The sequence below is a fragment of the Salvelinus alpinus genome, chromosome 24 (assembly GCF_045679555.1).
Source record: "Salvelinus alpinus chromosome 24, SLU_Salpinus.1, whole genome shotgun sequence".
NCBI classification, from domain to species: Eukaryota; Metazoa; Chordata; class Actinopteri; order Salmoniformes; family Salmonidae; genus Salvelinus; species Salvelinus alpinus.
The window spans coordinates 8,258,375-8,275,080 of NC_092109.1; the positions used below are offsets into that span (position 1 = coordinate 8,258,375).

The 16,706-nt window shown below is 38.1% G+C and overlaps 1 protein-coding gene across 1 annotated transcript in view; it reads right to left on the reverse strand.

Annotated features, from left to right (window-relative positions):
- The window catches only part of LOC139552077 (laminin subunit gamma-3-like), a 236,339-nt gene that overhangs the window by 91,768 nt on the left and 127,865 nt on the right, over window positions 1-16,706 (reverse strand). Inside the window, exon 12 of the mRNA XM_071363475.1 lies at window positions 15,946-16,182. Within this exon, the coding sequence (XP_071219576.1) occupies window positions 15,946-16,182 (237 nt within the window). The remainder of the gene's footprint in view (window positions 1-15,945; window positions 16,183-16,706) is intronic.

Sequence of the window (16,706 nt, forward strand, 5' to 3'; positions counted from 1 at the left end):
GTCTGAATATTATTGAAGATTTATGATAAAAACATCCTAAAGATTTATTCTATACATTGTTTGACATGTTTCTACGGACTGTAACTGAACTTTTTGTCTACTTGTCTGCTAGCGCGTCATGAATTTGGATTTGTGAACTCAAGGCGCGAACAAAAAGGAGGTATTTGGACATAAATTATGAACTTCATCGAACAAAACAAACATTTATTGTGGAACTGGGATTCCTGGGAATGCATTCTGATGAAGATCATCAAAGGTAAGTGAATTTTTATAATGCTATTTCTGACTTCTGTTGACTACACAACATGGCGGATATCTGTTTGGCTTGTTTTGGTCTCTGAGCACTGTACTCAGATTATTGCATGGTGTGCTTTTTCAGGAAAGCTTTTTAAAATCTGACACAGCGGTTGCATTAAGGAGAAGTTGATCTAAACTTCCATGTATAACACTTGTATTTTCATCAACATTTATGATGAGTATTTCTGTATATTGATGTGGCTCTCTGCAAAATCACCGGATGTTTTTGGAACTACTGAACATAACGCGTCAATGTATACTGAGATTTTTTTATATAAATATGAACTTTATCGAACAAAACATACATGTATTGTGTAACATGAAGTCCTATGAGTGTCATCTGATGAAGATCATCAAAGGTTAGTGATTCATTTTATCTCTATTTCTGCTTTTTGTGACTCCTCTCTTTGGCTGGAAAAATGGTTGTGTTTTTCTGTGACTTGGCTCTGACCTAACAAAATCGTTTGTGGTGCTTTCGTCGTAAAGCCTATTTGAAATCGGACACTGTGGCTGGATTTACAACAAGTGTATCTTTAAAATGGTGTAAAATACTTGTATGTTTGAGGATTGTTTGGACACGCTTTTCATCCGGATGTGAAAATACTGCCCCCTACCCAAGATAGGTTAAATAGCCATCACTAACCGGCTACCACTCGGTTACTCAATCCTGCACATTAAAGGCTGCTACCCTATATACATAGACATGGAATCATTGTGACTTTATTAATGGAATACATACTGCTTTACTTATTTCAATGTATATACTCTGTTCTATTCTACTCTATTTTAGTCAATGCCACTCCGACATTGCTCGTCCTAATATTTATAAATTCCTAATTCCATTCTTTGACTTTTAGATTTGTGTGTATTGTTGTGAACTGTTAGACACTACTGCACTGTTGGAGCTAGGAACAGAAGCCTTTTGCTACACCTGCAATAACAGCTGCTAAATATGTGTATGTGACCAATAAAATGTGATTTGATTTGATTTAAATACAGTAAAGCATTTTAGCTATAAAACGAAATAACAAAGGGAGCCTTGAATTATTAAACAATGAATAAACCGCAACATGTAAGTTCAGTGATTGAATTCAGGAATTTATTTGACTTTTTAATATTGGCTCTACTAGAGACTTTAAAAGCTTTTTTGTTAGAACATACTATATGGGATTATTATTATTATAGTTCGCTGTAAATTAGGCTAACCAATTGTAGGCTAACCAATACCCAAACGGCGATTCAGTGAAAATAAAAATCTGATTGATTTATCAAGACCAGTCCCCATTCCTGTCTCAAAGCAATGCGAAACGGTGCTGAAATAGTTGACCACAAGCAGGTAGGCTATTGCTTCAAATCCAATCAGAACAATTGGATGGATTTGGGTGTTTCAGTAAGCAACACTTTATTGCCTTCAATTGCATTAGCCTATATTATTCCAACACTTCTATCATTCAGAGATATTTATTCACATAGTAATTTATTTTTGGATCCATCCAGATGTGGTTGGAAAACAGTGCATTTGGTGGGCTATGCAAAGAGATGAGTGAAGTGACATGCCTCACAAACATCCATTAATACATTTAAAGTCCTTTAAACTCGGCAAGAGTCTATTGTCCTGCTGATAGCCCATCTAGGGTGAATGGCTTCTTTTGTATTCCTATTTATTGGAAAGGCTGCTAAACCATTTACACCTGGCCCACAGCGTTATTGCGTACTTCCAGTACATTGCACTTTCACCCCATTCTCCTCCTGACTCTCTACCATTGCCACCGGATTATTCTTTCTATTGTTGTTATCTATTTGGTAACATTCCACAAGTAAATGTAATAAATAAAACACCTACTGTACATTAAATAGCCCAGGTCTTGAAAATATGTGAAATATGCTTATTAGCGGAGGCTTCGTGGCATTGCCATCAACTTGTTACTTTTGCAGATATCAGCACATATATTTTAAGAATATAATGGAATATAACAGACCATTTTCATTTCTCTTAGAATAAAAAACGTACAGTGTAGTAATAAGCTACTGTTCAGTTACACCTTCTTCTTCTGACAGAGGAAGAGCAATTCCTCAGTCTCTTCTTCTTCATCCTCATCATTCAGTTCATTCAAATTCAATTGTACATACATGAGTCACTCCCATTCAACAACTCCAAATCGCTTTTGCATGTGCTCCAAAGGGATAACTTGAAATAACAGTTGAAGTTGGAAGTTTACATACACCTTAGCCAAATACTTTAAAACAATTTAAAGGCAATGCTACCAAATACTAATTGAGTGTATGTAAACTTCTGACCCACTGGGAATGTGATGAAAGAAATTAAAGCTGAAATAAATCATTCTCTCTACTATTATTCTGACTTTTCACATTCTTAAAATAAAGTCGTGATCCTAACTGACCTAAGACAGGGAATTTTTACTAGGATTAAATGTCAGAAATTGTGAAAACTGAGTTTAACTTGAGTGAAACGTTTTGGGTAGCCTTCCACAAGCTTCCCACAATAAGTTGGGTGCATTTTAGCCCATTCCTCCTGACAGAGCTGGTGTAACTGAGTCAGGTTTGTAGGCCTCCTCGCTCGCACACGCCTTTTCAGTTCTGCCCACACATTTTCTATAGGATTGAGGTCAGGGCTTTGTGATGGCCACTCCAATACCTTGACTTTGTTGTCCTTAAGCCATATTTCCACAACTTTGGAAGTATGCTTGGGGTCATTGTCCATTTGGAAGACCCATTTGCAATCAAGCTTTAACTTCCTGACTGAGGTCTTGAGATGTTGCTTCAATATATCCACATAATTTCCCTAACTCATGATGCCATCTATTTGGTGAAGTATAACAGACCCTCCTGCAGCAAATCACCCCCACAACATGATTCTGCCACCCCCGTGCATCACGGTTGGGATGGTGTTCTTTGACTTGCAAGCCTCCCCTTTTCCCCTCTAAACATAACGATGGTCATCATGGCCAAACAGTTCTATTTTTGTTTCATCATACCAGAGGACATTTCTCCAAAAAGTACGATCTTTGTCCCCATGTGCAGTTGCAAACCATAGTCTGGCTTTTTTATGGTGGTTTTGGAGCAGTGGCATCTTCCTTGCTGAGCAGCCTTTCAGGTTATGTCGATATAGGACTCGTTTTACTGTGGATATAGATACTTTTGTACCTGTTTCCTCCAACATCTTCACAAGGTCCTTTGCTGTTGTTCTGGGATTGATTTGCACTTTTCGTACCATAGTACGTTCATCTCTAGGAGACAGAACGTGTCTCCTTCCTGAGCAGTATGACGGCTGCGTGGTCCCATGGTGTTTATACTTGCGTACTATTGTTTGTACAGATGAACGTGGTACCTTCAGGCATTTGGATATTGCTCCCAAGGATGAACCAGACTTGCGGAGGTCTACAATTGTTTTCTGAGGTCTTGTCTGATTTATTTAGATTTTCCCATGATGTCAAGCAAAGAGGCACTGAGTTTGAAGGTAGGCCTTGAAATACATCAACAGGTACACCTCCAATTGACTCAAATTATGTCAATTAGCCTGTCAGAAGGTTCTAAAGCCATGACATAATTTTCTGGAATTTTCCAAGCTGTTTGAAGGCACATTCAACTAAGTGTATGTAAACGTCTGACCCACTGGAATTGTGATACAGTGCATTATAAGTGAAATAATCTGTCTGTAAACAATTGTTGGAAAAATGACTTGTGTCATGCACAAAGTAGATGTCCTAACCGACTTACCAAAACTATAGTTTATTAACAAGAAATTAGTGGAGTGGTTGAAAAATGAGTTTTAATGACATAAGTGTATGCAACTTCTGACGTCAACTGTAGGTAAATTAAATCATCTAAAGGAGACATTTCATTATTTATTAGCCTAGTGGATATAAGTATTTTAGGCATATCATGTGATTTAGGCCTCATGTAAAATCATTGTCAAAAGCGCAATAAGTGCCGTTGCATGACTAACAGACGCTGTTTACATTACAATTTAATATATATTATTTTGTTGGGTAACGGATCGGCTCTCGGAACTCATTAAGAGGTGGCTTCTATCTTCAATATAATCATTCATTCAGAAGGTTCAACCCATAGGTCTTAGGCCTGCAGTAACTTCAATTAGATTATCAGGTTCATTTTCCATTCGGTTATAATAATCCCTGCCTTCTGGGAATGATATGAAGTCCAACATATATGGGTGGAGTTGGAAATTTGTCTGTCAGAAGTATTACAATGGAAATGAACTTTTAATCCATCTGTCTGCATATTTCAAGACATGGCATATAAGGGTGCAGTGAGATGGGTTGGACGATACTTTTCTTGTCAATCATCTTGAAAAAAACGTAAAAACGAAAATCAACAAATGTCGGCTTTTAAATGCTTTATTATCCAAATGTTGAAAGTGTATGTGGGCGACGGAGAGAAACAATATGGTGCAGTATGGCGGAGAGTGATGCGGACGCTAGAGATGGGGGTGAACAGGTAAACAGGTGGTTATGGGCAGGTGTGATGTAGTTGTTTGTTATCTAAAAATATCAAATAAAATCGTACCAAAAAAATGTAATAAGGAAAAATGACAAGCTTGCAACACGCGTCTGATTATTCATTATAAATAGGATTTATTTGATTTCTTTCGTTTCCATTTTTCATTGTAACCACAATGTTAGAAATAATTGAACAGACACAACATGAGCAGATTTAACTTGGTCAAAACATTTCTTTACTAAAGACTATCAGACTTATTTATTTTGATTCAAAGCTACGAATGAGTGAGTCACTCAGCTTTATGCTGACAAACATATCTTTATACTGTGAAATAGCCTACTAAATAGGCCAAGCCTAAACGAATGTATTAAATTGCCTAAATAAACTAGTACATTTCATAAATAAATGAAGTAGCTCAGATCTTGAAAATATGGGCAACCTTTTTCCCCTCCCTATCCTTGCTGGACTCTCTTTCATTCAGTTTCTTCTTTACTTCAGCAAAGAAGGACTCCGTGTTTCAGAAACTCACTTTATATACAGGGGCTATCACTCTTTCACACTGTGGTAAATAAAGCCAGTTTGTTATTTTGAATTATTTCTGTCTGTTTTTAGAGGGAGAGAAACCAAAAGCCCACCATGCCTATTTTTCAAAAATTGTCAGTCCACATGTCAAGTGTAGTTGCGCCACAGTATTTACACAGGTTCTCTCTCTATTCCGGGACCACCCGCCAGCTATTTTTTGTTGTTGCCTAATGCAGGACTCTAGTACCAGAGAAGAGAGACTCTTGGACTGAAACATTCACACATCCATTAATTTACGAAAAGATAGTACATTTTTGCCACAGTTCAGACTACCGATAGAACAGCGTTCTAACTCCCCCTTGTGGTAGTGTGGTGCAATGACAGAATGACGCAATTTACCACAATCTGCCACCATCTACCACAAATCTGACTGACTTCACAGGTTGAATGTTTGAATGTAAAAAATGATTTTTTTTAATCAAAATGCAATGTTGTTTTTTTTACTTTCATGTGCCTTAATAACAAACTTGCATGCCATCTGTAAATACAAATAAAGTTGTTAAATTACGAGCCTAGTTGGATTAGCCAAAGAAAAAGCAAGGAACCTTCCCGCTAGCCATGATTGGCTGAGATACTGAGTTGGCTGGACATGCCAAGAGATGAGTTTCAGATTGGTCTGCAGAGTAGCATCTTGTGTCTATAAAATTAGCTGCTCGTTATGCGCAGATAATCCTTTCAACTGCAGTTTTTTCTAAAGAAAGAAAGTTAGCTATGGAGAACTGCAAATATGTTGTTACTGCTCTCAATAACATTGCTGCCCTGAATTCATCAGGTGCTATCGTCAAAGGTCAATGGGAAAAAGTTGTGATGGACTACTTTCTGGAGGACGATCAACAGTGTTGTTGTCACAGAAGAGGTTGACCGAGTTTTGAAATCAGTGGAAGTCAACGGGCCAAACAAGATGTGTAAACTAAACGGAAATGACACAGGACGTCTTATTTAATAAAAGGGGTTGCAGTCTGCCGTGAAGCTTTCATCCATGTATACGTGTATCCATGTATCTAGCTACAGTTTCAGATATTATACATTTCTAATTTGTCAGAAAGTTGTTTTCATTACAAGTTAAAGCTTGCTGTTAGCTAACCAGCTGGAGTTCGATGGCTGGCTTGCTAGCTAACAGTGAACGTATTTGGTTAACTTTAGCTACATAATACAATCAGTTGGTATTACTAGTAATGTTACTCTATGGATTGGGAGTATAGTACATTTCTTTAGCTAGTTAACGTTACATGTCTAAACAAAAGACCCCAAGTTAAAGCTTGCTGTTAGCTAGCTAACGTTAGCTGAGGTTAGATGGCTGGCTTGCTAGGTAACATTAACTTAATGTATGAATTGTGTGTAACGTTAGTGATGTTTTCTCAGAATGCCATTTCGCATTGCTAGTTATAGCCTAATGTTAGCTAGCTGTCACGTTCCTGACCTGTTTTCCTTGTTTTTGTAATTGTTTAGTATGGTCAGGGTGTGAGTTGGGGTGGGCATTCTATGTTATGTGTTTCTATGTTTAGGTTCATTGTCTATTAGCCTGATATGGTTCTCAATCAGGGACAGGTGTTTTACATTTCCTCTGATTGAGAACCATATTTTGGTAGGTTGTTCACACTGTTTGTTTGTGGGTGATTGTTCCTGTGTCTGTGTATGTCGCACCACACGGGACTGTTTCGTTTTCGTTCGTGTATGTGTTCGTTCCTGTTAGTACGTTATGTTCTCTAGTTCAGGTTTGTTCACATCGTTTATTGTTTTGTAGTTATCCAAGTGTTCTTCGTGTTCGTCTTTATTTAATAAATTCATGTATTCACAACACGCTGCGTTTTGGTCCGATCCCTACACCTTCTCTTCAGAGCTTGCTGTTAGCTAGCCAGCTGACGTTAGATGGCTGGCTAGTTAGCTAACATTACGTGTATGAACTGTGTATAGTGATATTATCTCAGAATGCCATTTCGCATCTATTGTATAATAATGCTAAAATATTTGTATCTGGAATTTGTCTTTCAGCAACAGTAGAACATGCCTGACTTTCCTCCACCAGTCATACAAGGAGAATGGTCTAATCCCTCCTATCAAAAAGAGAGCTGGCCCAAGCAAGCAAAGGCAGCAGCGCAGTCATCAACTACATGCACAAGCTCCACCATAGCCTGGACCTTCACGTTCTGATCACAGGCCACAACAAGTTTGCCCTTGACTGATGCTTCGGCCTTATCAAGCAGCCCTGCAGAAAGACGAGAGTGAACACTTTGTCTGAGATTACTAGTGTTGTGAAGGACAGCACTGTGACAGGGTCAACATCTCACAGCTGGTTGGACTGGAAAATGGTACGGTGCTGGTGGAAAGCTATGGCTGGCAACAACACCTGACTCCGTTCTTCAGGCCACTGCCACAGATAAAGCAGTTGCAGCCCTTCAGGTGAAAATAATTGTCGTTGCATTGTATAAGGTGAATTGATGTTGTGCAGGGTTGTAATGTCTTCAGATTTATTGCTGTTTTTATTCATTTGCTGCGCAATGCTGTCATCCTTCCACCCATAGATTGTCTGCCTGTATAAGCACCACCTGGACTGGACACAGCTAGACAAACATATATTTTTGAGAAGATCAGGGAGTTTTGCGAGGAAGAGGTTATGGACTTCACATGCCCTGCACCAAAGTCAAGGGCAGGACAGAAACAGCCTCTCTCCTAACACATCCCATATGTTGCTGCTACTATTTTTTTTATCCTGCTGCTCAGCCGCTTTACCCCTGATTGTATGCATATAACTACCTCGTCTATCACTGATATCGTTATTGATATTGTTCTTGTACTGTACATACCAGAGGTGTGGACTCGAGTTACATGACTTGGACTCGAGTCAGACTCAAGTCACAAATATGATGACTTGGACTCGACTTTGACTTTAACACCAATGACTCGTGACTTGACTTGGACTTGAGCCTTATGACTCGAACTAACTTGATACCCTCCCCAAGCCCAAATTAATAAAAATATGCTATTAAAAAAAGTGTGCAGCGCTTTAACTTCATTTAACTGATTACAGTTTGAATCGGACAGCAGCCAATAAAATTGTGCCAGCTGAGAAAAAGTTGTGCGTGGCAGTGCAGAGAAACGTCGGCGGGTGAATTCAGATGGAACCCTTGGAAAGATGATACCCAGAAGTATTATTTTTAATATAAAGACAACGCTGTATCAACAAAAAACTTGCAAAACATGCGGAAGAAAATTACAGACGGAGGTTGCAACAATTTCCAACTTTGTTCGACATTTGATTTGATTTTGATTTGATTTGGATCTCTTTTAGTCCCCATTTGGACTAATCTTCCTTAAACATTCAAATACAATTTATAATACAAACACATTTTCACATATAACACACTATTACAAACATACATAATATATTAACTTAATGACCCAATAAATACTCAGTCTAAAAATGATTGATTCTTCATCTACTATAGTCCCACAAAATGTCTATGTATTATATTTAAATGGTTTTAAAATTATGTTCAAATGGTTTCTGGTTTGCTCAGTTAATTTATTCAATTTCTTTATTGCTCTAAATCGAAATGTTATTTTGCCTGTTTCTCTTTTCTGTCTGGATAATGCATAGATGGTGGACAATCTATTCCTAGTATTTACGGAATGTCTGTCTCTTACCAACTGAATACCATTGTGAATAGAACTTGGCCGTTTTAAATTATGTAAATTACGAAATAAAATAAGTATGTTTTTTTTCAATTATCTTGTCGATTGATGATCAACCAAGAACATTGCGCATGACTGCAACAGAAGATCTATATCTCCACCTTAAAACAATCCTTGCAGCTTTGTTTTGTGCATTCTGCAGCCTCCTAACTTCACTTGATGATGCATTTCCCCAGACCACAGAACAGTAGTTCACTTGACTCTCAATTCATGCTTGTGTTATTTGCTTAAGAATTTTTCCTGGTAAATATTTAGCTATCCTTCTGATTATGCATGCTGTTTATTTTTTTATTTTTTTTTACATAGATGAGTTATTTGAGACGACCATGATAAGCAGTTCTCTAGCTGCACTCCCAATAGTTTGGTTTCTGCCACTCCTTCAAGTTGTACTCCCATACTTAATTGTATCCCATGCTGTTTTGGCCTTTTCCTAGTGGAACAGACCAACATAACTTTGGTTTTCTTGGTGTTTAAAACAAGTTTGTTCTGGCAAACCCACTCCCTGATATTTTCCAAATCTCCTTGCTGTACCTGTTGAACCGATTGTCTTGCTGCATAAATTGTAGTATCATCTGCAAATATAGTAGCTTGAGTTTCAGCTAAAGCATAGGGAAGGTCATTGGTATATATTAAATAAAGAAGTGGCCCAAGGCAGCTGCCCTGCGGTATTCCACAGTTTAACACATGAGGGGTAGAAAATGAACCATTGATATAGGTGGACTGTTTCCTGTCAGTTAGATATGACTGTACCCAATTCAATGCTACCTCCTTAAAACCATAATGTATTAATTTTGTCAAAATTATTTCATGATCCACTAAATCAAATGCTGCACTGAAATCTAAAAATTGAGCCACTGGTCAGTCATGTCAACCAATGCAGTGGTAGTGGAGTGGTTTTTGCGATAAGCATGCTCATTGGCTGTAATCAAATCATTATTTTCCATGTACTCCCATATTTGTCTACTCACAATAGCCTCCAATATCTTACTGACTAATTGGTCGACTATTGGCAGGAGTAATGGGTTCTTTGCTGTCTTTCGGAATAGGACACAGTTTCGCATGCTTCCATACATTTGCAAACATCCCCTTTTCCAGTGACCAATTAAATATGTATCTCAGTGGAACTGTAATCTGGGGAGCAGCACAGCGAAGCAAAAAATTGTCCATAAGACCATAACCTGCAGATTTGCCATAAGGTAATGACTTCAATAGGTTTAACACCTCCTCCACTGACACTGTTTGCGGACTAAAAGAGCAGATCTTGTTGCTCATAATATGATCATCAATCCATTGGAAAATAGCTTTTTTGGAAGAATGTTTGTTTACATTGTTGCTCAGAAAATTAATTTTCTTTGTAAAAAAATCTGCAAAATGATTGGCAATATCAACTGGTTTTGTTATTATTCTCCCTTCAACCTCCACACTAGATGGGCATGATGAGATAGATGTACCAAGTAAGCCCTTTACTCTGTTCCATACCTTTTTACAATCATTTTTACAATCAATAAAAGCATTGTTGTAAAATAACTTTTTTTTCTTTTGATTCAATTTAACTGCATAATTACATAATGTTCTATAATTCTGTTCATCAATTTCTAATTTTGACCTGGCCACTAAGACTTTTGCCATATTTCTTTGAGAAAAAGCCTCACCCAGTTCATCATCAATGTTTAAAAATTTATCTTGACCACAATCCTAGGGGGTTTCTTTGGACCTTGGTGTTCATGGTTATGGTCACAATATTATGGTCTGTCCAGCCCACTGGCATTGATCTGGCTTTTTAAGCATTGCAATGGTATATTACAGAAAATCAGATCAATGCATGTGTCTGAATGATGACCCAACTTAATTGATGATCTAGTAGTATCACTAACCATTTGTTTCAAACCACAGTTCTCGGCATATCTCATCAATTTAGTTTTATTCAAATTATTGTGATCCTTCCAATTTATATTAAAATCACCCAAGATAAATACATCTCTGTTGCTATCTGTGGCCTGCTCAAACCCAGTACATAAGTCATCCAAATAGGACACTTTAGAGCTAGGAGGTCTATACACACATCCCACCAATATGGCTGCCTGGTGAGGCAGATGTACTTGAGCACATAGTGCTTCTACTTGACATACATTAAGGTCATCCCTCCTCTTAAAAGGTATATGATTCTGAATATACAGTGCTACAGCCCCACCATTCCTATTCCTATCCCTTCTCAGTAGACTATATCCATGAATGTTCATTTGCCCATCATTTACAGATGCATCTAAATGCATTTCGGTCAAAGCTAAAATATGAATATTATTTATGTTGACCAAGTTAAAAACCTCATGTATTTTGTTAGGAAGGCTACATACATTAACCTGAGCTATATGCAGCCCTTTCCTTATCAAGTGGAGATCAATAGATACATAAAACTCCCCAGTCCTTAACGATTACAAGCATACCCATAACACGATGGAGCCAGGACAAAAAAACGAATTGCTTTGTCAATTTTCTTTGCAGTATTACTTTAGTGCCTTGTGGGAAAGGATGCATGTTTTGGAATATTTAATTCTCTACATGCTTCTTTCTTTTCACTCTGTCAATTATGTTAGTATCGTGGAGTAACTACAATGTTGTTGATCCATCCTCAGTTTTCCCTTTCACAGCCATTAAACTCTGTAACTATTTTAAATTCACCATTGACCTCATGGTGAAATTCCTGAGTGGCAATTGAGTTAGGAAGTACGCCGGTATCTTTGTAGTAACTGTGTGTATTGATACACCTCCTAATGTGTAATTAATAACTCCACCATGCTCAAAGGAATATTCAATGTCAGATTATTCTTTTTTTATATCTACCATTAGGTCAAATCAAATACAATTTTATTGGTCAAATACACGTATTCAGCAGATGTTATTGCGGGTGTAGCGAAATGCTAGGTGTCATTCTCTGAGAGGCATTAGAAAACCTTCCTCGTCTTTGTGGTTTAATCTGTGTTTGAAATTCCTTTCTAGACTGTAAGACCTTACAGATAATTGTATGTGTGGGGTACAGGGATGATGAGGTGGTCATTAAAAAATCATGTTAAACAATAAACACACACAGAGTGAGTCCATGCAACTAATTTGACTTGTTAAACACATTTTTACTCCTGAACATTAAGCTTATCATAAGAAAGGGGTTTAATACTTATTGACTCATGACATTTCAGCTTTTAATTTTTTAATTACAAAAAAAAAAACTTGGATTCCACTTTGACGTTATTGGGTATTGAAGGCACTGTAGAACATTTTTTTAAATTAATAGGTATTTATAGAACCTGAGGAAAAGGTACTTTAAAGCACCATACAGGTTCCATGGTTATTTATTGAACCTTCAAGAAAGGGTTGTCCTCTTAAGGATTCAACCCTTTTTTTTTTCAAATTTTTGCCTAAAATGACATACCCAAATCTAACTGCCTGTAGCTCAGGACCTGAAGCAAGGATATGCATATTCTTGATGCCATTTGAAAGGAAACACTTCGAAGTTCGTGGAAATGTGAAATTAATGTAGAAGAATATAACACATTAGATCTGCTAAAAGATAATACAAAGACAAATGTTTGTTTTTTGTACCATCCTCTTTGAAATGCAAGAGAAAGGCCACAATGCATTATTCCAGCCCAGGCGCAATTTAGATTTTGGCCACTAGATGGCAGCAGTGTATGTGCAAAGCTTTAGATTGATCCAATGGACCATTGCACATATATTCAAAATGTTCTATCAAGACTGCCCAAATGTGCCTAATTGGTTTAGGAATACATTTTCAAGTTCGTAATTGTGCATTCTCCTCAAACAATAGCGTGGTATTCTTTCACGGTAATAGCTACTGTAAATTGTAGCCAATATCAGATATGTCTTTGTCCTTTTTTTTTGTTACCTACAACCTCATGCTAATCACATTAGCCTACGTTAGCTCAACCGTCCCGCAGGGGACACACCAATCCTGTAGAGGATATATAGCACCAATTAAGTTGCAGAGAGAAAGAAGAGAGAGAGAGAGAGAGAGAGAGAGAGGGGAAGGCATACAAACAAAATGAGTGTTCCTTAGGGGTTCTTTGGGTAGGGGAGCCTTTTGAACCCTCTGAGCTCTTCAATTGTTCTTTATAGTTCACAAAAGAGTACTTTGCTCTTTTAGTGATAATGAAAATGTATGGGTGGTAGCTCATTTGAATACTTTGGGTCTGGTTTGCACACAGCTTATCTTGTGCCACCCAGTTTCTCATATGTTGTATTACACTGTTACATGTTATATACGCCCAGAAACAGTGTGTTGTGACAAACTCACATATGGTTTTGCGTAAATTGAGAACGGTTGACTGATTCAGTAGTTTTCAACTCTCTCCCCAGGGACCCCCAACCATTCCAGACTAGGGTTGAATGACGGGAACCTGGTTACCAAGATTTACCGGGATTTACCACCCAAAAAAACCCTGTTAAATTATAATAAATTATTTATATTAACAGCATGGTGTGAAATGGAACTGTTAAATGATATGCAATGTCTAAATCTGGCTTCTCTACATCCTCTGCATGATGAATCAACGATCAGGGTGGGGACAGACCCATCTCAGTATGGAGCACAGTTCACTATGCATGTAGACCTATCATCTCATTATGGTCACTTTTTTACTTGTGACAGTGTAACCGATGTGAAATGGCTAGCTAGTTAGCGGGGTGCGCGCTAATCGCGTTTCAATCGGTGACGTCACTCGCTCTGAGACCTTGAAGTCGTTGTTCCCCCTGCTCTGCAAGAACGGCGGCTTTTGTGGAGCGATGGGTAACGGTGCTTCGTGGGAGGCAGTTGTTGGTGTGTGCAGTGGGTCCCTGGTTCGAGCCCAGGTAGGGGTGAGGAGAGGGACGGAAGCTATACTGTTACAACAGGTAGGTCTACATTTGCCTATGCCACAGTTATATAAAGACCGCATGCCCATCTCCATGTGGCTTTCGGGGGTCACCTTGTTTTTTATTGCAGTTGCAGAGTTCACTCAAATATTGTTGCTTTAAATCAGTGCACGTGCGAGCACTCTCTTAGTCTTTCTCTCCATCAACCCCATTCAAATGGCATCCAAAATAGCTAATCCTGTTCTAGATTGATATATAGCCCTATATATAGATGTCCTAGCCTACCTCTTTCAGGTAATACATTCAATGCAGGGTTAGCCTTATATCTAGTTAATTAATGATGGGTTATGCATAATAAGCTCCTAATTTATAGCCTCTGTGTCTTGTGCAATACGCAAACACATGTCCTCTCCTGGCATCTCTTTAAAAAATGCTCCTTAGCTCTTGGAGTCCCATGCAGGAAAAGTTAGACTAGAATAGCTTGCTGGACAGTATTTTATTTTAGCATTTCTTATACCAATAGACTATTCGAAGAGGAACGCAAGGTCTTTTTTTGCTGAATGTTAAATGCAGCAGCCAATAGAACTCACATGGAGTTTGAAAGAACAGCAAACGCACAATGGCGGTAGGCTATAGCAGTTATTTATTCAGACCCATAACCATTCAATCTTTGTGAAGTGAAGTGAAAGCTTTCTCCATCTACTCCATTCTAGTCCTATATTATTCAAGGACAACGAAACATATTTCATTCAACTGTTGAAAGCGAGGAAGGAATGAAGCAACAATAGAGAGAGAAAGAAGAGGTAAGCCAATAACATTAGGGGAAATATGATGAAAGTTATGTATGTTTCAGCCTACTAATAATACAAATTCGCCCTATTATATTTCAAAATTAAAATCTAATTTGCTAGCCTGTACTTGGAAATTTGTAGGCCGCATGTGCTGCACCAGAATCAAATGTTCTCTTCTGCTTTATCATGGTTTGAACAATGTGCGTAATTCCAGTCCATATAATACAGTATAATACAATACAGTAAAGTAATACAGTTCACACTCAAAAAGATTAGCCTACTGGAGCTAGTTTCATTTATTTACCCAAGAGAGCTAGCTACATCTGTGGGCTTTTATGTTTTTCTGTCGTGCGTAATGTTCAGTAGCCTATATCATGCATTCAGTATATGTATTGGATAACGGCACAATAATTTGGGCTTCTTTGGGCTTGGGCTCAAGGATGGTGCTATATGGAACCTTATCGTAAATGTAGGGCTTATAAAATGTTTTTAATATATGGCTCATCAGTCTCAGGTAGCATCAGGCTGATCAAAGCTCTAATTAAATCTAGACATTTATATGCTTTATAATAGTTTTGAATGACACTTCCATTTTTTGGCTGGAAATACCGGGTTACTCGGGAGAAAAGGGATTTATTCTTGGGATGGAACATTTGTAAAATAATGAGAATATATTCTGCCCTATTACAGACTTATAAACACAACAATAGAACCTATGTCATTTTAACAATATAATATGGCTAAAAAAATGTGTGGTTCTACAAAGGACCTTTGAGATTGTGAAATCTTCTTTATGGAACCATTCTCCATAAAGGTTTTATAAAGAATCATAAAAAGGGTTCTATATAGCCCTCAAAAGTGTTGTAACCATTGCGGAACCTTTTTTTGGTGCTACGTAGATCCTTTTTTTTTAAATGTATCTTCACAGAACTTTAAGAAAGGGTTCTTTACATCACCAAACAGGTTCCATTTAGAACATTATGAAAAAAGGTTCCATATAGCACCAAAAAGGGTTCTGCTTGTTTTACAAGCCAAAGAACCCTTATATGGCACTATATAGAACCATTTGCAATCAGTGTGCAGAGAGAAGAGTAGAAAATAGTAGGGAAGGGAAGAAAAGCGAAGGTGGAGAAGGAGATAGAGGATATGAGAAGAGAGAAAGAGAGGTATAGAGAGAGCACGAGAAAATGAGAGAACAAGAAAACACGAGAGACACAGATGAAAAAACTCCTACCTGTCTCATGGTGGCAGGGTCCGTGCTGGTGGCAGGTGCAGGGCACACAGGGTGACAGGGGTCCTCTGTTAGGGACCTCTCTGGTGTAGCCTGGGGCACACAGCTCACAGAACTGACCCCCAAACCCCGGGGGGCACGTACACACCTCAACCCAGGGAGCAGGGGGGGTAGAGGAGGTAACAGGGCTGGAGGAGTGAGCAGCGGAGGCCAGGGTTACCCCTGAGAGTTGGGACGTGTCTGGGGAGAGAGTTTGGAGATCATTAATACTTTAACTCCAACTCTGGAGAGAGAGGAGGAAGAGAGAGAGGGCATGAATGCTCAAACATACTAATTCTGAAAGGCTACTCTGACATACTGAAGTTAATGGTCCAGTAATAATGTGTTTGATCATCAGGAATTTAGCCAAGTTGCTGTTGCATAGGCAGTGGTGCAAGTACTTCAGTAAAAATACTTTAAAGTACTATTTAAGAAGTTATTTGGGGTATCTGTACTTTACTTTACTATTTATATTTTTGACAACTTTTACTTCACTACATTCCTAAAGAAAATAATGTACTTTTTACTCCATACATTTTCCCTGACACCCAAAAGTACTCGTCACATTTTGACAGAAAAATGGTCCAATTCACACACTTCCCTATTGTCTCTGATCTGGCGGACACAAATGCTTTGTTTGTAAATGATGTCTGAGTATTGAAGTGTGCCCCTGGCTATCCATCAATAAAATATAAAAAAATTAAAAATGTTACCTTCTGGTTTGC